This window comes from Simochromis diagramma, unplaced genomic scaffold (assembly GCF_900408965.1).
Source record: "Simochromis diagramma unplaced genomic scaffold, fSimDia1.1 OVJJ01000205.1, whole genome shotgun sequence".
Lineage (NCBI taxonomy): Eukaryota > Metazoa > Chordata > Actinopteri > Cichliformes > Cichlidae > Simochromis > Simochromis diagramma.
The window spans coordinates 8,152,496-8,178,377 of NW_024386782.1; the positions used below are offsets into that span (position 1 = coordinate 8,152,496).

The window sequence follows — 25,882 nt, forward strand, 5'->3', positions numbered from 1 at the left end:
ACTTCTCCCTAAACCTAATAACTGGTTGTGCCACCCTTGGCAGCCAGAACCATCCAGTGTTTGTGATAAGTGGTAATGAGTGTTTGACATTGCTGTGAAGAAATTTTGGCCCACTCTTTTTTGCAGAATTGTTTTACTTCATTATTGATAATTGGAGGGTTTGAGCATGAATGGCTTGTTTAAGCTCATGCCAAAGCATCTCAGTTGGATTTAGGTCTGGATGTTGACTCGGAGCTTCATGACTGATGGCCGGACATCCTCCTTCAGGATTTTCTGGTAAAGCGCAGAATTCATGGTCCAACAAAGCAGCCCCAGAAAATCACACAGCGACCTTCATGTTTGACTGCTGGTGTGATGACGTGCTAGCTTCACACAGGATGTAACGAGACTTAAAGCTTCCATAAAGTTCAACTGTTGCTTCAGCAGTCCACAAAATATTTCCCCCAAAGTTGTTTTTGTTTTTTGGCAAGGCTTTGTGTTCTTCTTGGTCAGCAGTGGTTTTCTCCTTTGAAGTGACATTTTTGCCCAGTCTTTTTCTTATTGTTGAATCATGAACTGTGACCTTAACTGACAGTTACTTTGATGCTGTTGTTTGATTATGTTCAGGATTCTTTTGTGACCTCCTGAATGAGTTGTTGATTACTCTTGGAGTAATTTTGGTCACTGCTGGGAGGGCTAACCACTGTTCTAAGCTTTCTCCATTTGTGGTTAAAGGCTCTCACTGTGGTTCATGAAGTCCCAAAGCCTCTGTAACCCTCATAGATGGATAGATATCACTGATTTTACTTCTCAGTTGTTTATTTAGACTGTGGCATGATTTTGAGATCTTTAAACCTACTTCATATTGTCAGACAGGTTCTTTTTGGTGATTTCTTGATTCAGCGGATTTGGCAGTAATCAGGCATCAGTGTAGCTAGTGAAACTGAACTCCAGGCAATGTGGTTAACCACAGTTGATTCATGATTACCTTTTCTGCACAGCTTTGTTTCCCCCAATTAAGTCATCATTTAAAAACTGCCTTTTGTATTTGCAATATTTACAAAATGTTCTTTGATGTTCTGAAACATCTGTGTCACAAATATGCAAAAAAAAGAGAAAAAACCCCAAAGAAAAAACAACTCAAATCATGAAGGTGGCAAATTCTTTTTCACTGCGCTGTAAATTCTTTGAATATGTTTTAGTTTGCAGATGGATGGGAACAGCATCCATCGTTGTGCACAGCCTTCATGCAGACAGTTAGAAAGGTTCTGAACGTGGTGTTATAGACGGTGAGCTTTCAGCACTTATAAAGCGTTTTTTTTTTTTTCAGATTCATCCGCATTAGTGTGCACATGGCCTCACTCATTCACTCACTCACTTGGCCTCTCTCCCTCCCACTGCTTTCAGGAGAGATTCTGCGTGGGTTTACACTTGAGTTTCTGCCATGTGCTTTCTACCCCCTGCTTACACACACACACACACACACACCCTCCCCCACACTTCTCAGCATTGTCCAAAGATTTTGTAAGTTTGTATATTTGTGTCTTCTGTGTGTGTGGAAACAAAGAGAGAGAGGTGGACAAATCAGGGAAAAATAATTAAGATGTTTTTTACAAGTCTGTTAAAATATTAGCGAGCAAATTAGCAGAAGACGCTGACCCGCTTGTCAGTAAGAGCATTAACGGTTTAATTGACGTGGAAATGAATTTTTATGCCGCTATTATTGGTGCGGTTTTGTAGCTTCAGCTGTGCGATTGCTACTATTATAATTAAAAATAACAAAAGAATCTGCTTTTGCCGTTCCGGTAAGAAACATGCAGATGTGATTTTTCTGGAGAGAGCTTGCCTGTCGCCTGCTCCCGATGCTGTTTTTCAGTGTTTGTGTGTAGGTGGAGGGACATCAATGTGTGCGTGGGCAGATGTGAGTAGAGATGCCTGCCAGGTGTATGTGGCTGTGCATTCTTTGTCTCTCGCCATGCAAGTGTGCTACACCGAATGGAAATACTGTACCACTCACAGGCCTTACAGCTGTGGGGATGACAGCAGATCATATTTAATATTTCGAATGAGTCATTTCCAAAAGTGTCCTTCAGATGCATCCGTTTGTGCCTTTTTATCTATTTTTGCGCTTCATTTTTCAGACGTCACAGGAAAATAACATTAATCTCAAGAAAGGAAAGAAGTTTTGTACCAGATTTAGCTGCTAATGGATGTTTTTTATATGTCCCTGTTGTATAGTCTGTAATTTAACCCAAATGTCTCTCTCCTTTTTTTAGGCCACCAAAAATAATGATAGCTATTAATCCTTGAAAAAATATCACAATGTCTTTCCAGTGTAGCGTCCCTACCATCAAAAATGTCTTTGAATCTCTATAATGTGTGCCTCCACCAGGATCCTGGCCACTGCCGGTGCCCACATGAACATCCCAGTCGACCTTCGGACCCTGAGGGCTGTTCGGGTGCTGAGACCTCTCAAACTCGTCTCCGGCATTCCCAGTGAGTCAACTACTGACCTCAAACTAAAAAGCACTTCAAGGTCAAACACACAAATGCAAAACCTGCAGTTTCAGAATGTGTTAATTAGGAAGAGTTTCATAATCTGGACTTGTATGTACAAAAACTGTCAGGATGTCACGTGAGTATTAACATGTAGGCATTACATGGATTTTTTTAGTTTGCCTTGTTGTTGGACTTTTCCTCCAGGAAGTTGAACCCGTTGGTCAATTTACCTCATAGTACGCACTAGTTCCTGGTCCACTGTTTCCTATCTGCCACATGTAAGCACTTCACAAGAAACAGAAGACACAGAGTAATTTTAATTGTATATACGCCGTAGAAATTCTTGTGTATTAAGAGTTTTTCCATTAATGACATTACTCGATGCTGTCCTCAGCAAGGAGCCAAGTAATCCGGAGTTGTGCACCTCCCTGAGCTTTGTTTCCAGGCTGTGGAAAATCCAGCCTTGACAGGCCAATCACTGGTCTTTTCACACCAGATCAAGCGAGTAAGATAAGATAAGATAAGACTTTATTGATCCCACAACGGGGAAATTTTTGCGTCACCTCAGCTGAGGTACAGATATCAGAAGGAAATACAAAAATACAAATAAGTACAATCAATGAAAAAAAGTAAGATAATACACTATATACAATGGTAGCATACACAGTATGTGATTATGGATATGGTTGGAAATATGGAAGACGTAAACTATATAGCTTGATATAGCTATTGTACCACTACTATTCCTATTTATAGACATGTACACACACACATGTACACACTAAATATACATATGTATACATACATATATACCTGCACATGTCCATACACATGGAAGGTCCATTATGCATGAAGTGGTGACCGAGTACTATAAAGTAGTGTAAAAAAAAAAAACGCCCACATAAAAATTAAGCTGGGATGTTGCATTGAAAATATGAAGGACCTTGAACTGAGAAAGCAGGGTTTGAATTCTGTGTGAAGCCAAATATTATTTCTACCTGCTGCAAATTTAAACTGATAGTAATGCAAATACAGTAACTATTGCTATTTAAAATTATCTTCATGAGCAGAAATAATAGCAAAGGCAAAAGTCCTTGACTGTTTTCACAAAAAAATGTAGCTAACCATGTACTTGGGAACTTTGATTGTTACATTGTCTTTTGTGTTATTCTTAAAGACAGTATCTGTTTCTGTATAAAACCTCCAGGCCTCCAGATTGTGCTGAAGTCCATCATGAAGGCCATGATCCCCCTGCTCCAGATCGGTCTCCTCTTGTTCTTTGCCATCCTCATGTTTGCCATCATTGGTCTGGAGTTCTACAGCGGGAAGCTTCACCACACCTGCCTGCCATCAGACGACATTCTTGGTAAGATGAGAGCATACAGTACTGTGCAGAAGTCTTGAACCACTCCTCATTACTTTATATTTTACTTCCAAGGAGCCCGACATTCTTGTAATTTCTTAAAGTGGAGCGACAGTTCTCCAGGCTTTCTGAAGCTCTTCCAAAGTTTTTCTTAGGACATTTTCTGCTTTTTCATCCATTTGCAGTCCAGTCCTTGTGCATGACCATTTCCTGACCAGAGGAATATTTATTGGTTTGTTAAGCCATTTGTGAAAATTGACCTATGAATGATTAAGGCATAACAACAGATTGAAATTTTCCCAAAGAGCTATTAGGTGAAAACTTGGCATATCTAGGCACTGTGTGTCCTTCAAAACTGGACAAGTGGAGGACAAATGAAGAAGTATCGGGTGTGAAAGAAAAAACAACTGTCTATAGACCTGACACAGGACCAGAGAGATTCATCTACTGCTCACTGAAGCCTCATCAGAAATGGTCTTAGACAGAATTTGAAACCTTTGGTTCAAATCATCATCATCATGTACAAAGGAGTTCAACAGTGAGTATCTACAGCCATCTGTAAAACACAGTGGAGGCTCTGCCATGGTTTGGAGCTGCGTTTCAGCAAAACACACTGCAAATGCAGCAAAAACATACCTGGATAGAAAAACACAGAATAGAACACCATCAGTCATGGATTGGCCTCCCGAGAGCTCAGACTGCAACATTGTTGAAGCAGTGTGGGGATTATCTCCAAAGAGAACAGGACTAAAGGCAGCCAGCAGTCACAGAAGAGCTTTGAATGTCCTTCAAGAGGTCTGGAGAACTATTCCTGAAGACAAGACTAAGAAATGCCTGAGCTTGCCTAAGAGAATTCACTGTGGGCTGAAGAATAAAGGCGATCATACCAAAGCTCCTTGGAATTGTACAAACTTTCTTTTTATATAGACTGTATTTCTACATATGTTTGCATGTGTCGGTAAAACCCCTGCACCTTTTTCCCAGTTTTTCTTTAAAAAAAAAAAAGAAAAGAAATGATGAGTAGGGCTCAAGACTTTTGCACAGTGCTGCACAGAACACTGGTGAAATGGTAGAAACAGGAAAAAGCTCACAGTGTAAGCATTTTACACAAACACACACACAAACCCACAGATTAAAATGCTTTTTCACTGCGGTGGCGATGTCCTTGCAGTTGTTATAGCTTTGAGTGCTGACAACATGAAACCCAAAGACATCCACAAGTTTCAAGGGAGAAAAATGTTGTCGCCATTTTAATCATCGCTGTAAACACCATGATTTAGAATCCTAAAATCATGATCAGTCTACATGTACTTTATACTGATTACAGGTAAATGACGCCTTTGATTGTATTTTATTATCAATTTGAGGGCTCACGTGCCGCCATTGTATCGCCGCTGAATTTAGAGGCATATTTTCAGGGTTTGTTTTGGATGCCTTGTAACTTACTGTGACTGATTCGCCAGGTAAGCTCAATGTGTGACTTACTCATTGTTCTCTAACAGAGGGTGTGAACATCTTTGTTTGAGAAACTGAGGCCTTCATAGATTACAGTAGCAGCAGGCTCGGAGGTATTATTAGAGTTGTTGCTGGCTGATTTAGCTACTGCTTAATTACTCAACAACTACTCTGTAATCACACCACTGCACCATAGCATTTACTGTCCAACACAGCTCAAGGATGGATCGAGGTATAAAATTTTAATATTATAGCTGTCACGGCGTTCAGACCAGGAGAAATAAATTGCTCCATTGTTCCCACAAAATTTAAAGCTTAAAGAGATGTTTTCAAACAAACAAAAAAGTTTCTTAAATTTATTTAAACCTTCTTCCATAGCAAATTTATAATAACAACGCATAAAAATATGAATCATAAGGCTTCACTAAATCCTGCTTGTATCTCATAAAGCGAGATTTAAACTAAGCAAAGAGATTTTTACTCCATCGGCAGATGAACAGAGTGTTAGTGAGGGTCAAGGACTAAGGTGAGACAGCAGAAAACAAAAATGTATTTCCAGTGGAGGATGGCAGTGTATAATGTACAGGTCAGTGATTGTTTCACCACAGATATTAAAAGGTCGTTCGCTCACATCTAGAGCGTAGAATAGCAAACACACTGGAAACACTAACCCGACTCTTCACTCTGTACAAAAAGTGTAAAAAAAAAAAAAAAGACAAACAATTGATTAAAACAAGCGAGCTATACAGTAACATGTTATCAGCTGTGTTGGTGTTGCTAGGTTGATTCTTGTAATGCTTTTCAAAGTGCCAGACTGGACTGTTTCCAGGGTTTATGCTGAAATAAGATAACCATCTGCCGGCTTCACCTTCCATTTGAGTGCAGCGAAAGAAATGAAGAAACACAAGAAAGGAAAACATTACTTCCCCAAATCTTCTTTAACTACTTTGATAACCTCCACACACTACTAACCTAGTACCTCAGACCCACCAGATCCAGATGTTACAGTGTTATATAGTTGAAGTTGGGGTATGATATAAAAAACGCAGACAGATTTTGTATGCCCTGCATCTGCCAATCATCTGTGAATATCCTCTCTCATAGCCAGGATGTGAGTCGTGAAAGCTTTCTCTTTTCTTTTTTTTTTTTTAGCACTGCTGCTTGATTTTGTTGCTGTGGAAATGTGGATCCAGTTTGGATGCTGGCACTGGTCCGTACCTCCACATCTGTATTTTGTGGTAGAACTCGACTTTCACGCCTGTCCTCATTTGCCCTCCACTTGCACATTGTCTTCTGCACTTTAATGCAGACTTTCAGTTACCAGACTGGGGGGCGGGGGGGATCCGTAAGGACCACAATCAAGAAAGCGGCAGTAGATGAATATCTGGGGTCATTATGTTTGTGCTTCAATAAATGGGCGCCGTGACATTTATGTTTCGTGCTTGTAGACAATGAGACTGTCGACTCGTCAGAGCTGGCATTTGCGTGCGGTGTGAGGAAGTGTCCTGAGAAGTACGACTGCAACGATACCTGGATCGGGCCCAATGACGGCATCACACAGTTCGACAACATCCTGTTTGCTGTTCTCACCGTCTTCCAGTGTATCACCATGGAGGGATGGACGGCTGTCCTCTATAACGTGAGCAGAAGCATTCAGCCTGAAAGTGAACCCTTAAACCCTTAATGCCTAGTGTTTCATATTTGATACACGAGTTTTTGAGACCTCTACATCGTCAGTGTGATCCCTCACCCCCTTGAAGGCTTGAGCACTGCAATGATGCTGAGTGTTTAATAACATAAAAATTATGGATTTCAGACCAACGATGCCTTGGGTATAACGTGGAACTGGATGTACTTCATTCCTCTCATCATTATTGGCTCGTTCTTTGTTTTGAATCTAGTTCTGGGAGTCCTGTCTGGGTAAGTGTGCCTCATTTATGTGAACATTTCTGTCCGTATTATGAGTGAAGACAGCTGCTTTCATATGTTTTATTTTTTCAGAGAATTTGCGAAGGAGAGAGAGAGGGTGGAGAACCGGAGGGCCTTTATGAAACTGCGTCGCCAGCAGCAGGTGGAAAGAGAACTGAATGGCTACCGAGCCTGGATAGACAGGGCAGGTACTGGGCAGCAGAACAACTTTACATCTTTTATTACAGTGAGTGTGGAGAGGCTTCAGTGACTTAATCCTGGATGTTTTGATGAGAAATGCAACGGCTGATGAACTGAAGAAAAATGTTGAATCAATTAATCGATCAATTTTTTTTCTTTTTTTCTGGTCGTGGGAGAATTTCTATAACCAATTGTTTCCACATTGTTATAATACCACTAACAGTTCACTGTGGAATATTTAGTAGTGAGAACATTTCACAGCTGGACTGGTGAGTGAATGCTTTTGGCAATGTAAGGTTGAAACAAAGTGTTAGCCAGGATTCACTGTTCAGAAATATTCCAGCACGTACCTCCACCACAGTTTTGCTTCGCATAGCTGTTAAACAGAGTGAGCCAGGCTACCGTTTCCCCTTTATGTGCCGATACACTGAGTCTCTTCTTTTAATTGAAATGTAATCGCCCTGTTAAAAGCGACACAGTGATTTCATTACATTTTTGAAGAGAGACTGGTTTGCTGCAGACACCTTCAGACTTTTGGATCCGCAGCAGAGTAGCTGAGTTGAGTTGCAGCAAACGCACAGTGCTGTAATGGCAATCTACACTGCTAGGCTCCCACGCAAGCAGAGGGTGAGAAAAAGGTGATACTGACTCATTGACTTAAATTTGTGTGTGTGCTTATATACACGCGCTTCTGTGTGTTTGCATGTGCGTGTGTGTGTGTGTGTGAGAGAGAGAGAGAGAGAGAGAGAAAGAGAGTCGTTGTGCATGTGCAGTCATGTGTGCACGGGTGTGGGAGAGTGTGGGAAGAGGGGGAGAAAAGAGAGTGAGATATTGCGAGATTGTGAGCGAGAAAAGGAGCTCTGTCTTTAAGAAGGTCACACCGGCCTCTCAGTGCAGTGTTTGCATCAGTTTGGCCTCGGTTACAATGGGCGCTATGACTCTGAAATGTGGGTTTTAGCTGCGGCTTGATTAAAAACAAATATTTCTGCATGTAACCTTCAGTTTTATTGTATTACAGAGGAGGTGATGCTTGCAGAGGAGAATAAAAGTTCAGGGAGATCACCGTTAGATGGTAAGTTCACATACTTTGCCCTTAGAATTATCTACATATACAGAGTGCATCAAAAAGAATCATCAGATTCTGAAAGGTTATATTTTTTAAAGTAATGGACAAAGAAGCTCGCAGTAAATTTTAAAAATACATGGCCAAATATAAATGTTTACATTTAAAACTTACCAGTGCTCAATGTGTCCCCCTCCTGAGGCACGACATATGTACGAATGATAGTCCCATACTTTTGCGAGCAAATCTGAAGTCACTGCAGCCGCTGCTAACTACCGGCAACCCCATGAAACTCACGAATCCCCTCTAACAGCACCTGTTTCGACAGGTATAGGTGAACGGCTGTGGAATTAAAGTGCTTCAAAATACACCGTGTATTTGTTGTGTTTGATACTGCAAATTTTGGTATTGCTCCGATACCAAGTAAATACAGGGCCAGTGCTGCCGATACCAATTCCGATGCTTTTAACTTAGAAATGAGAGAGCGGTGTGTTAATATTATTATGATGAATCATCACCAATTTTCATATTGTTAACACATTTAATGACCACTAAATCAGTGTGATCTTTATTTTTTCACAATAATTAGTTAATATAATAAACCACTTTTCAGCTTTTTATGTATTTTGAAACATTTTGTTTATTTGTTTTGGAGACCTGTAATGGAAATGTGGCTGCCTCTAAAGCACTTTGGATCATCCTCTGTTGTTTAAATGTGCTATGGGCTATAAATAAAATAGACCTGACAGTCAGCACAAAAAGGTTCAAACATTTTTTTTTTGGTATATTTTTTCATTTCCAAAACAAAATAGTTTATTTAACACAATTCAGTGGGCTGTTTACTGAAGTTAGAGGATGGAAACAAAGTATCAGTATTGCTCCAATACCAAAACCAACGTCGGTATTGATACTATCGATATTTGTATCGATCTCACACTTCTACCATGGATATCTCATACATATATCTCCTAACCTATAATGACTACTCAGACCTTAAACATGACTCAGTATTTTATTGATAACCTGGAGGTAACCATTGCAACTAAGCTTATATTAATGTTATATCAATTTAATGGGTTAAAAAACGGGAAGTGCCTGATTTTAATGAGTTGTATTACAGGCACAGCTGTTACTGTTATGTTATTTATGTGGACCTTTAGTGTGACAGCAGAAGTCACCATTTCACCCGTTGTTTTCATTTTCATTTCTGACGTAAAGTTAGCAAAGTTGAGGTTTTGGTAAAGTTGAACTTGTGTGAAACATCTTTAGTGCTGAAGAGATCAAGTAAGAAGACGGGTGCGCGGCGAGGAGCACCGGGGGATGAGAAGTATACAGACATGTCTACCGCCAGTGAGTGAAGCTCAGTTACTCACTGTCTTTACAGTAGGCTTCTTCCTACTTTCTTTACAGGATATCACCTGTGTCTGAGCTCTTGAGTTACTTATATACTGTACCTTTCACATGCATATGACTAACTCGAAAATTCCCCCGCCTCCCTCTGTAAAAATTCCTTTCTTATTCTCCCTCTTTCTCCTTCAGGCATGTCACGATCGAGGATGAATTTCCGCAGCGGCCGCCGCGGCCCCGCTGCCTACTTGCGACGTAAGGAGCGCATGTTGCGCATCTCCATCCGCCGCATGGTGAAGACAGACACTTTCTACTTGATGGTGCTCAGTCTGGTGGCTCTCAACACCATCTGTGTGGCCATTGTCCACCACAATCAACCCGACTGGCTCACCATCTTCCTCTGTGGGTTTCTTTTGTGAATGTCTGTGCTGTTTGCTATTTTTTTTTTTTAAATCAAAAAAGCGAAATCAGGTCAGAAAATACCTTCTTTCTGGCTGCACCCTGCTTCATTCTGCTTTCTGACTTTTGCTTTTTCCCCCTCTTTAATCTCCAGACTATGCAGAGTTTGTTTTCCTGGGGCTGTTTCTGGCTGAGATGTTTTTGAAAATGTATGGTCTGGGTTTCCGGCTGTACTTCCACTCATCTTTCAACTGCTTCGACTGTGGGGTGAGGTCCTTCATCTCCTTTTCTCACTCTGTGCTAGAATATATACATTTCTTGTGCTAAATGAAGACTAGGCTACTTAACGTCAGGGATACAATTTCTTATTACTTGAATAGATTATATAAACCAAAGTGAACCATCTTTACCAAGAACAAAGGGAGGACTGGACTTTATACACACAGTGGGCTGATTAGAGATATAATAATCAACACAGGTAAAAATGATGAAGGGACTAAAACTGAGCAAGAAAACCAACTTTCAAAGTAAATTAGAACATAAGCGAGAGAACTGATGGCAAAACAAAAAGAGGATTTCTACATTGCTGCACAGGTGAAGCATACAGAGCTTGATTTTTTTCTTGTATGTTTCTGACATGTTTTGCAGGTTATTGTCGGCAGCATCTTTGAGGTGGTGTGGGGTTTCTTCAGGCCTGGCATGTCATTCGGCATCAGTGTGCTCAGAGCGCTGAGACTTCTGAGGATTTTTAAGATCACAAAGTAAGTGGGGCAGCAGGACAGTTCACAGAGAAAGTAAGTCATGACAGCCTGGGTTGCACGATGGTTGTTGAATTTTTACACGTTCCAGCTGACAAAAAAACCAACTAAACAAAAAAACCCAGAGGGTGTATTATTTTATTATTATTTTTTTTCCAGATACTGGGCCTCTCTCAGGAATTTGGTGGTGTCCCTCATGAGCTCCATGAAGTCCATCATCAGCCTGCTTTTCCTTCTCTTCCTCTTCACTGTGGTGTTTGCTCTGCTGGGGATGCAGCTGTTTGGAGGGAGGTGCGTACTGACATCCTTAATTGTCAGTGAACTCGGCCAAATCGGTTTTCCTTCTGATTTCAATAATAATGGCACCGTTTTGAAAAACAGTATCTGCTTCCTAAGATCTAAACAGCAGTTTCCTCAATGGTGTCCTAAAATAAGAGGAGAGGAAGCGATATGTCCAGATGAAAATAGCTCTGCATCCTCCTCCTCCTCTCCTTCCTCCTCCTCCCATTCTTCCTTGGTCATATCTGACCCTGCTTTCTATCTGCCTCCCCTCTAGGTTCATCTTTGAAGATTACACTCCCACCAACTTTGACACGTTTCCAGCTGCCATCATGACAGTGTTTCAGGTTTGGCTCCCACAGATCCCCTCATTTCTGCCTGCTCTCCATGACACATTGCACCCTGGGATATTTCTCACCCCAGGCGCAGATTAAACAACTCTGCTCGCTCGCTCGCTCGCCACCCCCTGCCTCCGCCATCATCCCACACATCCATGCACACATATGCGCACATGAATATCAGACAAGGGAAATGTGGAAAAAGTCCACATCGTATCTGCTACACATCCGCTGCACTGTAAAAGAGTGTTTTGATCAGCAGACGCTGTAATTATTGCCTTGCTGCCATTTTAATACTATACTTTGAACTGGTTGGTAGACAGTGACTTTGTCTCCTGTACAGTGAATCTGATGTGAGCAATGTGCAAAATATTCTGTGAATTTGCCCACAGATTTTGACCGGCGAAGACTGGAACGAGGTGATGTATAATGGGATCCGCTCGCAGGGAGGCGTTCAGTACGGCATGTGGTCATCCATCTACTTCATAGTGCTCACATTGTTTGGAAATTGTATCCTTGTTGACCTCAAAAGTGGTCAGAGAGCGCTGATAAAAAGCGTGATGCCTATAAGTGGTGGAAGTATTTTAGATAAAAATAGCGACATACCCGAGTGTTAAAATGCTTAATATCAACAGAAGTACGCCGAGTTAAACTAGTATAAAAATGTTGTATCAAAAGTAAAATCTTTAGCAGAATATCCTCTTAACATTGATGTTCTTTGTGGTCTTTATTGGTAAATGCAATTAAAATAGATTTGTAGGTGAGTAAAAGGTGAAAGGAAAGTATACAAGTGGCTGATTAATGACCAAACATACCTACACCAGATCACAGCAAGTACAGTAGGGGTCAAAGGTGAGTCAGCAGCTGGGTGGAGAAGGATCAAAACAGAAATTTATATTTGACACCAGAGAGCGTCTTTGGATGGAAACAAGTGAGCAATATTTAGCACTTTGGTGACATGACGGCATTTGATTTCGCGCTTTGCTTCGGTAGTCCTGAAGAGCAAGCTAACTGACATTCATGCGGTCGCCTAAAATGTGATTTTATTTGTACTTTTTGGCGTTTTTGTCCTTGACCGACATTACGACAGACACGCTGCTGAATGTCTTCTTGGCCATTGCCGTGGATAATCTGGCCAATGCACAGGAATTGACAAAGGTTTGCACTGTTTTTAAAGTTTGTGCTGTATGTGACACACGTTCTGCTGTTAACCGCTCTTCGATTGCGGGCGTGGTCTTCTTCTTTAGGATGAAGAGGAGGAAGAAGAGTTTTTCAACCAGAGATACGCCAGAGGAAGAGACGGCCTGATAGCTGAGTAAGTTACTGGTCGACATCTAACAAAAAACCCACGTTTAAGATGAGATAACCACAGTCTTCACAGCTCTTAAGTAACTGAATTTGAAATTGGACTGAAACTCTCTCACAGTTCCTCATTCTCAGTCGTTTTTTTAGTGTTTTTCCAAGTCATTTTCCAAGAAGTGAAATGAAGCTAATACTTAAGATATGAATGCTGTGGGGAAACTGATGGTTCCTCATCTTACTCTATTAGAGGGGAGATGTGTTAAAGTCAGATTAAAATAAGTCAAGATCATTTATTTCCACCATGAGAAGAAGTTGTAGGTGTAAGTGTCAAATGTTTAAAACAGTATGTTCCTTATTTCTTCAGCTGCGCGGTGAATGCAAGGTAGAAAGGCATGTTTAACGTACTGATGCCAAAATTATGAATGTAAATTGAATGTGCCTGATTTAAAAGCATGAGTCATTTCCGACTCTCCGAGCTGCATAACTGAAACTCCTGTGACTGCCTTGGCTTGTGATTGGTTATGGTCAGCCTCTTTTGTTAATCAGAGGGGTAATTCTTCACTGATTTCCTTGCTCCTTTCTGCGACCTGGCGGCTTTCCCACAGGTCTAATTATCCCATAAGTTTGGGAGGAGAAGGGCGGGAGGTGTACTTCAAAGGTTGTCGGGAACAGTGGGAAGTCTGAATGTGTGACTCTACTGGGAGGAGGCACACTTTGGAGTGGGTCTGATTTTGACCAAGTTTGCCTGATTAGTGTGACTCCGGCTCATCAGAATTTCCACTGTGACAATGACATTTTTTTTTTGGAGGGCATAAAGATGTTACGTAACATCTGGGTGTCCTGCAGAGGCACGTTAAACCTCTCACTGAGAACACTGACCTGGCTAGATTATGGCTGCACCTGTCCTTCCTGTGTTTTACACCTCAGACCTTTTTCACAGCAGATTTTCACTGTATTCGCAGGAAATGCACAGCTGCATTCAGGAAATCTAATGACGGCTGATTTCTTCTTGAGGAGAGTATTGTGGAGGCTGGCGCTCTGAATTAGCATACTGGGACATTTAATGGGCCACCACTAACATTTGAGCTATGACAAGTCAAAATGGCTGCTGTGAAAAGGGTCCATTAACTACAAATGTTACTAAGTCAGATTTTCCTGACCATATATAATTAGAGATTGATAAATGTGTTTTACCTTCTTCCCAAGTAGGCTTTTATTTATGGTGCAATAAGAAAATCAACTTGCAGAGGCTCAAAGCTTCTTTTTTACAGAATAGTTTTATTCAACTGTTAATGTCTTGTAGTCGTTAAAATACTATTATACAGTAATGTTGAATAAAATGACTCTGTTGGTGCTTTTAGGCTTTGGTTTTAAAGTACAAATGTAGCAAACTTCCAAGAGTAGACAGTACTGTGCAAATGTCGTGAGCCACATCTCGTTTCTCTATATTTTGCTTCCAAGGAACCAGACTTTCATGTAAGTTTTTAAAGTGGTTTTGAGCAATAGTTCTCTAAGCTTTCTAAATGTCTTCCAAAGTGTTTCTTTGGAAAATGGCTGCTTTTTCACCAGTTTTCAATCCAGCCCTTGTACCTGACCATTTTTAGAGGATTAAGTTTTGTTTGGTTTTTTTTTTTGTTTGTTTTTTTATTTGGTTTTATTTTGAGTTACTTACTCTGCATGATTAAAGCATAAAATGCACCTAACTCAAGGGACAAACCAGCGTAGTGTTTATACATAACAGACATAAAACAGTTTAAAATTGAATCTTAAACTATCATTTGTTCCAATTTCTTTGGTTGATCCTACAAAAAACAAGAGACAACAGAGTTTGACAGACATAAAATAGCATTTTTCCACCAACAAGGTGATTTCCAGAGAACTAGTAGCTGAAAACTTGCCATGTCTCAACATGGTGTGCAGTGTGTCCTTAAAAAAACTGAAGAAACTGGACAAGTGAAGAAGAAGAAGAAGTGGAAGGCCTAAAAAAATTATTTCAATACAGCATTCCAGTGGAAGGGAAGCAGGGAGAAAAGTCTGTGGTATTCCCAATAAGAAGTGCATGGAAAATCAGTGGCAACGGGTTTTATGAAGCAGTTATATAATACAAATTCAAATCAATATGTATGGAGCGATCAGGACACTGAGCATCTACAGCAGGGGTCTCCAACTCCAGTCCTCGAGAGCTACTGTCCTGCAGCTTTTAGATGTATCCTTGTTCCGACACACCTGAATCAAATGAATGGCTTGTTACCAAGCATTGCCAAACTTGATGGCGTGCTGAAAAGGTAATTCAACCTTTTGATTCTGCTGCGTTGAAGTAGGCATGCATCTAAAAGTTGCAGGACAGCTGCTCTCGAGGACTGGAGTTAGAGACCCCTGGTCTACAGCCATCTGTAAAACATGGTGGAAGCTCTGTCATGGTTTTGGGCTACATTTCAGCCAGTGGTATCAGAGGCTTTGCCAAAATTTATTTGATTTTCATCCAGCATCCTGCATTATCTGGAAAGCATCTAAATGGCAACACCTTACTGCTGAAATTGAAAAATTAGAATTGAAATTTATGCGTAGAGGAGGTCAGAACAGAGGTAAAACAGTTGAGGCTCTGTCATGGTTTGGGGTGCATTTTAACCAATGCTGTTGGCTCGAGAACTATTCCTGAAGACTACTTAGAGAAATGAGAAGAAAACCTGCCTAAGAGAGTTCAGGCTCTGTTGAAGAATAAAAATGGCCATACCAAATACTGACTTTCACCTTGTTTCAATTGTATAAACCAAATTTAAACAAATGAAGGGTCACTCAGTATTTTTTTTAAAAATTTAACAAAAAAAAAGTATTAAAAATTATTCTTTAGAGATATGGCATAGTGATGGGGAAAAATCCTTCTGAACTTCTAATATGAACTTGTCTATTTTAGCTACTTCCAGTCAAGTCAAATCAGAAGCCGTTCAGCCAGGTTCCCCTAAAAAATAAAGAATTTGTTATTAGTGAATTAGAGAACAGACGCTGTGAAACAGAGAGTAGTAAAGGATATCAAAACAGTAGCAACTCTAGCATGCCATGCACATATTGTAAAATACTAGTGTCCACAAACAGCTGAGGCTGTACTTCTTTTTGCTGCTGTTCAGCAAAACACAAGGGAGCACCGAAGGGTGTGGCTGATGCTCCCATTTGTTTTAATTTGAAATGACGGTGCTATATTGTGACACCACCAAAGTCTCTGCAAGCTGATTTGTTACCATATGGATCAGGACTAGCTGCTGCCTGCACACCTGATCTACTCTGATCACCAGAAAAACATGACAAAAATCCCCAAAGCGATGCGATGTCAGGACACGCCTGCATAAACTCTCTCTTACTGGTCTCGGACTCTAGCTGTGACACTGAATGTATCATTTGTCTGTTACATATTTGAATGTTAGTCTCGTAAGTGCTGCAACAATCGAGGTGCTGATTTGATGTGTATTACAGTGTTCTTCTGGCTCCATCATGTTGTCTTGTTATATGCTTGTTACGTGGCACTGACCAAAATGTTGTGTTCGATCATATCAATTGATCATCAGCCATCAAGATCTTTGAATTTTGAATATATTTAATGTAAAACGCCCAAAACTATACAGCGGCCTTGAATGCAAAGTGTGCATTATGATAAATTAAATGCTAACTTCAGTCCTCTTTTGGATTCAATTCCAATTACAGTTTGTTTCCTCTGGACGCGTTTTGTTCGGTGCCACAGCAAATGTTCTGTGTATGTTGTTAAACACTAATGTCTTGTTTTCAAATAATCACTCATTGATTACATGGACAACAAAAGAATCTGAATACCAGTAAGTATAACTGTATGCATCTGTGTCACACAGAATTTCTCTCTTGAGTTTTCGTACTCAATTTCCCGTAGATGTTACACAATGTTTGCACCTTGATCCTGCACCCTTCGTTTTTGTTCTCGTGGGTTTTTGTTTTTCTCTTTTACTTTCGATCTGTCCTTACTTCTCAGGCATTGTTTGAGTTTTTTGGATGCCTTTGTATTTTTTGCACATTTTTTTTTTTTCATGGGAATTTTTTTTTGTGTGTGTTACTAATCAACTAACATTATAAATTCACAGAAAAGGTCTGTCCTTTTCTTGCAACTTTTATTTTACTTGTTTGTTTTTTAAAATATATTATTGGTATGCTAAATGAATAATAGTGTTCATGTCTTTTTTGGTCACTAATTCCTTAAGATGAATTGCAGAATATTTATTTCGAGTACATTGTGGTCCTCAGTGGCAGAAGAAGACCCTACCTGTATCGGAAACGTGCGATCCACAGGGGCCGGCCTACCTTTCCAGATGAACCGGATGGTGCACTGGCTGCTGCAGATGAGCAGCCCCTAAATGGCTCCAATGCCTTTGCCAACCGCCGCGAGAGGAGGAGAAAAGTTAACATGTCGGTGTGGGAGCAGAGAGCCAACCAGCTGCGCAAACGGCGCCAAATGGCGAGCAGAGAGGAGCTGTTCAGCAGCCCTACAGAAGACACCGCCGAAACTCCTACCATTCCCCACCACCCCTCCAACCTTTCCTCAGAGGCCAGCCCAGCTCACCTACCTGAGTCACCGATGTCGGTGGGGATGCCTCTTCCCGAACCTCCAATGTCCATCTCTATTCCCATGCCGGAGCCTCCAGCAGCTGAACCTCTGGTAAACCTCAGCGAGGAGAAGACAGGAGGACCAAACCACCGGGCGGCAGGTGGTGGCAGACACAGGATGGCCCGAAAGTTCAGGTCCAGTCAGGCGCCAGAAGATGGAGCCCGTCATAGACGCCACCGCCATCGCGAGGCTCGTATTGAGGCGAAGAGTCTGGACTGTACGCAAACGCCACACGAGGTGCTACATATCAGAAGGTCGCTCAGCCAGGAGAGAAAAGTACTGGATGAAAGAGAAGAAAGGGAAGAAAGGGAGGACAAAGAAAGAGGAGAGGAAGAAGGAAGCTCAGTCCACGATGATGGGACATGCATCGTTAACCCCTATGCAGAAGTTGGAGAAGATTGTATAAGGTAAGCCTGCTCTCATGCATTTCTCGACTGGTGGAAAGAAGCTAAAGTGTTTTAAATTTTAGGTCATTTGCATCATTTTATGTATAGATAATATTTTTACCTTTTATGCTATGCTATGCTTAGAAATAAACACCAAAGGATTACGAGGTAGGACACTCGTTCAACAGATGCAACAAGGAAATGCGTATATGGATACCGCAAAGCTGTGGCACAGTTTCTCCATGTCATGAAAAAAATTGTATTGTTACTTCAATTTAAGTTTATTCTGGAGCAGTTAAGCAAAAAGCAAAATTCATTTGTTCTATAGTAATTAGTTATATGGTCAAACATTCTCGGAGAGCAGCAACATGGCGTTAATACAGAGCAGACCAGGTGTCAGTGGCAACAATAAAGGAAAAGCTGGGGTGGATGTGGGTTGCAAAGAGGATTGCATCAGTGGTGTTGGGAAGGTTACTTTTAAAATGTATTCCACTACAGATTACAGATTACATGCCCCAAAATGTATTTTGTAATGTATTCCGTTACGTTACTCAGTGAGAGTGACGTATTCTGAATACTTTGGATTACTTAATATATTATCGTGCTTTTTACAACTACATGAATGTACTATTGCTGTGTGATTTATTACTTTTACTGAACTAGATTTTTAAATCTTAATATAAAATGAATAACAGTAGGTGGACATTAGGTAAGGCTGCGCTTTATGCAGCGATCTCATATAGAAAACTATTCCGCGCGTATGTAAAACAGGTCTGCCGCTCCGAACCATAGTAAAGGGACCTCTGGCTAATACGTGGGTTCCGCGTTGGGCTCATAACCGAAAACTAGCTTCACTTTGTTGTCTGGGTCAACTTTGCTAGCGAGAGACAGAGAGAGGCGTAGAAAGGCTGCTCCAACAGAACTTATTGTTTCGGAGGAAAACACGAACACGGTGTACAGTCGAATCAATAGTTTACTTACAACGGAACTCGTCAGGCACTCTTTTTGGCTGCAGTGGTTATTATCATATTTAAATGTTTCCATCTCCCGTTTCTGCTCGGTGACAACTCGTACTTTTCCACTCTCCTTTTCGACTGTAACGGAATACAGTTACTCATATTTTGTATTTTAAATACGTAACGGCGGTACATGTATTTCGTTACTCACCAACACATGTGCATCAGTTAACTGACGTGGGCTGCTCTTGAGGTGATCTGTTACCACCTGATTTATTAGATTATCATTGTGCTCAGCTGTACTTTGTGATCTGCATGAATTAATGCCATGCTCGGTTTTGGTGAGTTTTTTTTTTTTGGTTTTTTACAGAGCTGCTGAATGCAGTGCAGATATTCCTGATCCTCCTCAGTGTGAACAGATAGTGGACAGTACCTGGTCAGAGCAGGTTGAGGGTGGCCACTCAGATCAGTATGAGCCACTGTGCCAAAACATCCCAGTGGAGACTGCTTTAGAGGCCACAGAGTTCACTGTGAGTGCTATAGAGTCAGAAAACCGTAAGGCATCCATCAAACGGGACAAGTCTAACCTGGAAGACAGCGTGACCATCGAAATGTCTGCACAGCCACTTCTGGAGCTCACACCCATGACAGGTAGCACTGTGACCACTTCTCATTGCAGTCCTTTGCACAATGCATCACAAAGTGGGATTTAGTGTCAGTATCACTGTACCACACTGTGTAGGCGTTCTTGACATCTGATAAAAGTGGCCACTAGTCTTTTTTTTCCCCCTGAATCCACTGTGTTGGTGACTCACATTGTTCTTCCTTTGTCAGCTGTTCATGGACAGCTAAAACATTTTTTCTTTGCTCTCATGTGTCTGTCTGGGGTTTAGTGAACAATAAAGAGTTGGAGGCATACCAGTCTGACCAGAATGAAAATGAGGAGGACACAGAGGAGGAAGAACCTCCAATTCCTCCAAAACCTGTACCTCCAGACAGCATGTTCATCTTCAAGGCCTCCAACCCGTAAGATGTAGCCCAATCTTCCAAATCATTGATTATCTGATGGAATACAGTACTGTGCAAAAGTCTTAAGTCACCCATCATGTTTTAAAAAGATTTCAGTAGGAAAATGAGAAATAAGTGAAACATGAAACATACAGAGTGTATAAAGTGAAAACAGAGCTTGTACAATACAAGTAGTCTTTGTAGTTTATAGTTAAGAGTCAATAATTGTCATTGATGAAAATGAAGCCTCTACCAATCAGATAGTATTTCATGATGGATCAAAATCTGATGGCACCTTCTGCATTCATGATCCCTTCTCAAACACCACTGTGTGAAAGGCAACCCCAGATCCTCCACCATGTTTTACAGGTTGCCGTAGACACTCACTGATGTACCTCCCTCCCCAGCTCCTTCATGCATATTGACGATGTTGTGAACCAAGACTTTAAAATTTGGATTCATCACTCCATGAGACCTGTTGCGACTAATTTTCATCACAGTTCTTGTGTAATTCAACATACAACCGCCTTCTCTCTCCGTTTACCTTCCTTAATATTGGGTTATTAACAGCTGCCCTTCCACACAGAGATTTCTGATGAGGCATTTTAAGAAATTACAAGAAAGTTCGGCTCCTTGGAAACAAAAGAAATAAGTGGTGACTCCAGACTTTTGCACAGCATTTTAAATACTTGCTTTCTTCTTGTTTGTAGTAGCAGTAGTTGTTTCTATGCATGCTACTCACGCAGTTATATGCATCTTCTTTGTTGTAATGTAGCATCAGGAGGATTTGTCATTATGTGGTCACTCTCCGCTATTTTGAGATGACCATCCTGCTTGTGATCGTGGCGAGCAGCATTGCACTGGCTGCCGAGGACCCTGTGTGCACTAATTCAGACAGGAACAAGGTGAGCTCAGACAACATCTGTCTTAAAGACTTTGTTTTTTTTTATGAAAATGAGATTTACACAATCAAAATGATCATCAAATCACCCTCAGATGTCTTCCAGATGGCCTGAAATGGTCTCATGAAACTGTAGTTCAGTGCAAGTCTTTTAGGTTTGATCTCTAGTTGACATAACACTGTGTCAGCAACAATGTGCTGTGACACATTTGCTAGCGCGCACATACAAGGTGGCAAGCAGCCTGATAGCTGCGCAGTTTGTTTTTCACGACTTTTCACTCGTCTAAGTAGCATGGAGCGTGTCAAGAGTGACCGAATAAGGACATATGAGTAAAATCCACACTGTGCTTGGGTATAAGTCGAGTCAGTCAAGTCAACAAATGCTGACAAGTGCTCAACAACATCAGGTTAAAACACGTAATTTAAGGGATTAAATGAAAAGTAGGCACAAATCCCCATCAACGAGTCATTTTAGATTTTACACAGTAGCTGCTCTCACTCACCAGTACCTCTATGGTGGTTAACACCTTCACCTGACATACGGAAAAGCACCAGTTTAAGCCTCAAGGGGTCAAAAGCTTGTGTACTGCTAATGCTCATTCGAAGTCTGTAAAAAATGGGAGGATTGCATCAGGATGGGCATCTGGCTTAAAATTTGTTCCATATCAAATATGCGGATCCATCTGCTGGGGGGACCCCTTGGGAAGTGAAGGAGCAGCTGAAAGTACCCGGCTACTTATGCTCACTGGACACGTCATTAGTTACAACTTGCTGCTACTGAGTTGGGTTCAGAACTTCCTTAATTTCCAGTGGCACAGATTCAACAAGGTGCTGGAAACATTCCTCTGGGATTTGGGTCCATATTGACATGATAGCGTCAAACAGTTGCTGGAGACTTGTTCGCTGTACTGCCATTTCATTGCATTGCAAAGGTGCTCTGTTGGATTGAGAACTGGTGACTGTGGAGGCTGTCTGAGTATGGTGGTGTAATTTTCATGTTCAAGAAACCATTTTGAGACAATTTGAGCTTTGTGAGACCAGAAGATGGGTACATTGTGGTGTGAAAGGATTGGCATGGTCGGCAGCAATGGTAGACTGCAGTGCAGGAAAATTTCAAAATTTCACACCTTTACACGATCACCGCCAGCTCAGGATGTCTGGCCTGCAAGGCAGGATGGCTTTGATGTCTGTGCCAGTTGTGACCCTACCAGTTAAATGTCACAGCAGAAATCAAGACTCATCAGACCAGACAATGCTTTTCCAGCCTGCACTTTTAATACAAGACAGGATGGATCCATGCTTTCAATTCGCTAATGTCAAATTCTGACCAGGCAACATTTTTCTAATCTTTTATTGTTCAATTTTAGTAAGCTTGTACGAATTGTAGGGGCACCCGGCGTGGTCTTCTGACCATCTACTTCATTTGCTGACGAACTGTGCATTCAGAGATGCTCTTGTGCATACCTTGGTTGTAACAAATGTAACAAACTTCCTACCTGCCTGTGCGTGTGGCAGGTCTTTTGTGCGTTTCTACAGGAACTGGAGAGGAGGTGTGGCTTATTTTTAACTAACAACACTGGCAGCACCTGGGCCCTGAGAGCTCAGTTCCTGGGCGGTTCTTCTCCCCGAGACACCTTTTTGGATTTTGGTTACTCCTTCGTTTGTTCTCTTGCATTAAACAACCTTGCACATGCCATCTCTTCACTCATGCACTCATTTACACCACTGACAGTACTGACCACACAGTTTGTGGTTAGTGTAACTTATTTTCTTGTTAAAAATCAAAAATTTTAATTGTGTGCATCTCCCTTGTAGTCATTGCTGTGTGCCCCGATTTGTGACACTGAGCTACTGATCCCTTACTAACAGCTTAAGTTATTCTCCACTGACCTCTGGCATCATTTTTGTTCAGAAAACCAACACTCCCTAGATATTTTCTGTTTCTGACCATTCCCTGTATACCATAGAGATGATTGTGTGGGAAATCCCATTAAATCAGCAGTCTTTGAACCCAACACAGGTGTTAAAAACCCCAATGCAGTCAGTGGAGCCATCAGAGTGTGTGTTGTGTGGATCTTAGTACTCTTCAAGGTCAACAAAAGAACTTAAAGGGGCACTCTGCCAGTTTTGCATATAAAAATAAGTTTACTTATAGCACTGCTTAGTTTGTAAAAACAGCTTTAAGAACAAGGTTATTAAGATTATTTGTGGAGTCAGTTGACAGATGGTACCATCAACGTGAATTTTGGGGAATGTAGGATCCAGCAGAAGGATTTTGACCCATGAGTCACTCAGCTGAATGGAATTGTTAAACGACATTACTGGAGGAATATCTGGGCTGGTTAGGGCACCAAACAACACGTGTTTTGTGTGTGAAAGTATGCAAAGTGACCCAGAGCCACACACAGTATATAAAATTTCTGTCTATAATTTTCTCAGTTGAGTAATTGAGTTGGTTACCTGGAGCTATACTTTGACACCGCTCACAAATGTACTGATTCATTCTAAGAAGATGTGTCCTGAAGCATTAAGGTGGATGAATCATGCCAGCTTGATGCTAGCAAGTTCATTGCCACTGGCAGGATGGGGAAAAATGTAAATTTGATTTACTCTTGAGGAGCTTTACGCGTGGTTGTGTGTACTGTCACTGATACTAAATGCACCTCAGAAAAATCTCAAACTCTGGACTGAACTTTTAAAAAGTCATTTTTTTCCCTAATTTTGAAATTATCCAGGTCCTCCGATATTTTGATTACGTCTTCACTGGAGTGTTCACCTTTGAAATGATCATCAAGGTGGGTGGCTGAAACATTTTCTCTTCTTTCATCGCAATTTCAAAGACTTCACCTTTGCCAGTTTGTAACCCATCCGTGTGGATGTGTGTGTTCGTCCCCCAGATGATAGACCAGGGTCTCATTCTGCACGATGGCTCTTATTTCCGAGACATGTGGAACATGCTGGACTTCATTGTAGTGGTGGGAGCTCTGATTGCTTTTGCTCTAACGTGAGTCACATTACAGTGCTGCCTGTCGATGACTAATGAGTGATTCACTGCAGCAAACAGTTTCTGAGAATACAGTATTGTATTAAACGACTTTCCCTCAAAGACTCGCACGCTGCAAGTATGGAGGCATGAGAAGACCTGTGCAGCGCGGAGCTCAGATTTAACTGTTTTCTCTGTGTAATTTAGGTGGTGTGGTTAAACATGGGTAGTGTGTGTTGCAGCGTTTTGTTTCTTTACTTTTGAGTGCGAACATTACTAACTAAACTTTTTGTGCTTTTTGTTGTAATGTAGAGAATTGTATGTTATTTTCTCTGTTGTTGATATAGCTGTGATCCTTTGAGCTTTGCTCACAGTGTATCTCTTTTTTTTTTTTTTTTGCCTCGTTTTTTTTTTCTCTGTTGTTCCTGTGGATATTATGACTGTTGGGGCTCCCAGCAATGTGATGGGGTAAAAATTTCAGTCGCACTAAATGTAAATGTGTCCCATAAGCCACTCATATTTCTCATGTTTTCATGTCTTCTGATTTGTTGTTTTCTACATTTAAAAAAATATATTTTTTTATTGTCTGCCTTTTGTCTGTTCGCTTTTGATTTTGTCACATTTTGACCTTTGACTCATACAACGGCAGAGCCTGGCAGGTATCGGGGGGGAAATGCTGATAATGAGTCATTTTGTCTATCAAATCATCAGTTTTGCATGAAAATGAACATAAAACAAAAGATCTGCGAAACACTAAACGTTTGTTTAGTGTTCCAGTATATGCACACACAGCTCACAACAAGGCTAATATTAAGATAATAACATTAATTCTCACTGTGATCTAACTTTGATAGAATAAATATATTTATTTGAAGCCATGAGTGTCACGATGAGCTGTGTGGCTGGCAGTGGCTGGATCCAAGTGCAGGACTCCGAGACAAAACATTAACTTAAGACGGCAGCTTTATTTGCTGGCAATACAAATAACAAAAACTCAAACTAGGATTGTTTAACTATACTGGGGATGCATGGCATGGCCTAACCTGGTGATAGAAGACGAGGGTTACACACACACAACAAACATGGAGGATGCAACAACTGGCAAGGAAAAACACGGGGCTTAAATACATACTGAGGTGATTAGGGAACGTGAAACAGGAGGAGAGCACAGCTGGGAGTCATCTGACATGACAAGACAAAGGGAAACTCAACACGTTGACATAGTACACAGACTTTCAAAGTAAAACAGGAAACACAACAGACACAGACTTGACTAGACTACAGCTGACAGAGAACAAAGGGAACACACTGGCAGAAATGACTGTACACTAAACAGAAGTAACACAGAACCACAACCTAAGAACTAGAATACAAGAAATGCTAAGGATCCAAGGAGCTAGGAATACTAGAGACAGAAACCAAAACCAAGAGAATCAAAACAAATCATGGAATCAAGGATAACTAATACAAACAGAAAAACACAGACTCAGGACCGTGACAATAAGCGTGCACAAACTACTAGTGTAATTGAATGAATCTGCAAAAATATTTGATTTAAGGGTTGAAAAAAATACAAATTATCAATTATTTTACAGCTGAAATCTGTCAAGCTCCAAACATACACCCTCAAGTTGAATGTTTCCCCATTCATTTGTGTTTACATTCAGTTTTTACTGTGTTTTTTTGTTGTTGTTTTTGTACTTGTCTGTGTGCATCAGTCTGACTGTACAGCTATGTTTCTCAGTGCTACATTTCCAATGTCAACAGAAACAACAAAGGACGAGACATCAAGACGATAAAGTCCCTCCGAGTTTTGAGAGTCCTGCGGCCCCTTAAAACCATCAAGAGACTTCCTAAACTCAAGGTGTGATGCAGACATCTGCGAACAGTCTGCTGTTCTGTTTTCTGGTGTTGTTGCACTAGTCCTTGACAGATTTTGTCTTTCTCCTGCGCAGGCTGTTTTTGACTGTGTGGTCACATCTCTGAAGAACGTTTTCAACATCCTCATTGTGTACCAGCTCTTCATGTTCATCTTTGCTGTCATAGCAGTGCAGCTTTTTAAGGGGAGGTTCTTCTATTGCACTGACAGCTCCATGAATACAGAGAAGGAATGCCAGTGAGTGAACTCCGCTT

The 25,882-nt window shown here is 41.0% G+C and overlaps 1 protein-coding gene across 9 annotated transcripts in view; it reads left to right on the plus strand.

Annotated features, from left to right (window-relative positions):
* Positions 1-25,882, plus strand: part of cacna1eb (calcium channel, voltage-dependent, R type, alpha 1E subunit b) — a 69,973-nt gene that overhangs the window by 29,248 nt on the left and 14,843 nt on the right. For 5 of the 9 annotated variants that reach the window (XM_040020681.1, XM_040020673.1, XM_040020734.1 and 2 more), the window contains 26 exons: positions 2,372-2,475; positions 3,686-3,844; positions 6,745-6,935; positions 7,113-7,216; positions 7,298-7,413; positions 8,424-8,477; positions 9,738-9,818; positions 10,008-10,217; positions 10,369-10,481; positions 10,863-10,975; positions 11,132-11,263; positions 11,529-11,598; positions 11,982-12,099; positions 12,680-12,747; positions 12,837-12,904; positions 13,256-13,273; positions 14,353-14,367; positions 17,155-17,922; positions 19,228-19,508; positions 19,751-19,883; positions 20,641-20,770; positions 23,502-23,561; positions 23,664-23,770; positions 24,206-24,217; positions 25,517-25,613; positions 25,705-25,865. In XM_040020681.1, the coding sequence (XP_039876615.1) occupies positions 2,372-2,475; positions 3,686-3,844; positions 6,745-6,935; positions 7,113-7,216; positions 7,298-7,413; positions 8,424-8,477; positions 9,738-9,818; positions 10,008-10,217; positions 10,369-10,481; positions 10,863-10,975; positions 11,132-11,263; positions 11,529-11,598; positions 11,982-12,099; positions 12,680-12,747; positions 12,837-12,904; positions 13,256-13,273; positions 14,353-14,367; positions 17,155-17,922; positions 19,228-19,508; positions 19,751-19,883; positions 20,641-20,770; positions 23,502-23,561; positions 23,664-23,770; positions 24,206-24,217; positions 25,517-25,613; positions 25,705-25,865 (3,483 nt within the window). The remainder of the gene's footprint in view (positions 1-2,371; positions 2,476-3,685; positions 3,845-6,744; positions 6,936-7,112; positions 7,217-7,297; positions 7,414-8,423; positions 8,478-9,737; positions 9,819-10,007; positions 10,218-10,368; positions 10,482-10,862; positions 10,976-11,131; positions 11,264-11,528; positions 11,599-11,981; positions 12,100-12,679; positions 12,748-12,836; positions 12,905-13,255; positions 13,274-14,352; positions 14,368-17,154; positions 17,923-19,227; positions 19,509-19,750; positions 19,884-20,640; positions 20,771-23,501; positions 23,562-23,663; positions 23,771-24,205; positions 24,218-25,516; positions 25,614-25,704; positions 25,866-25,882) is intronic. The other 4 variants (XM_040020709.1, XM_040020691.1, XM_040020700.1 and 1 more) reach the window with 4 other exon arrangements.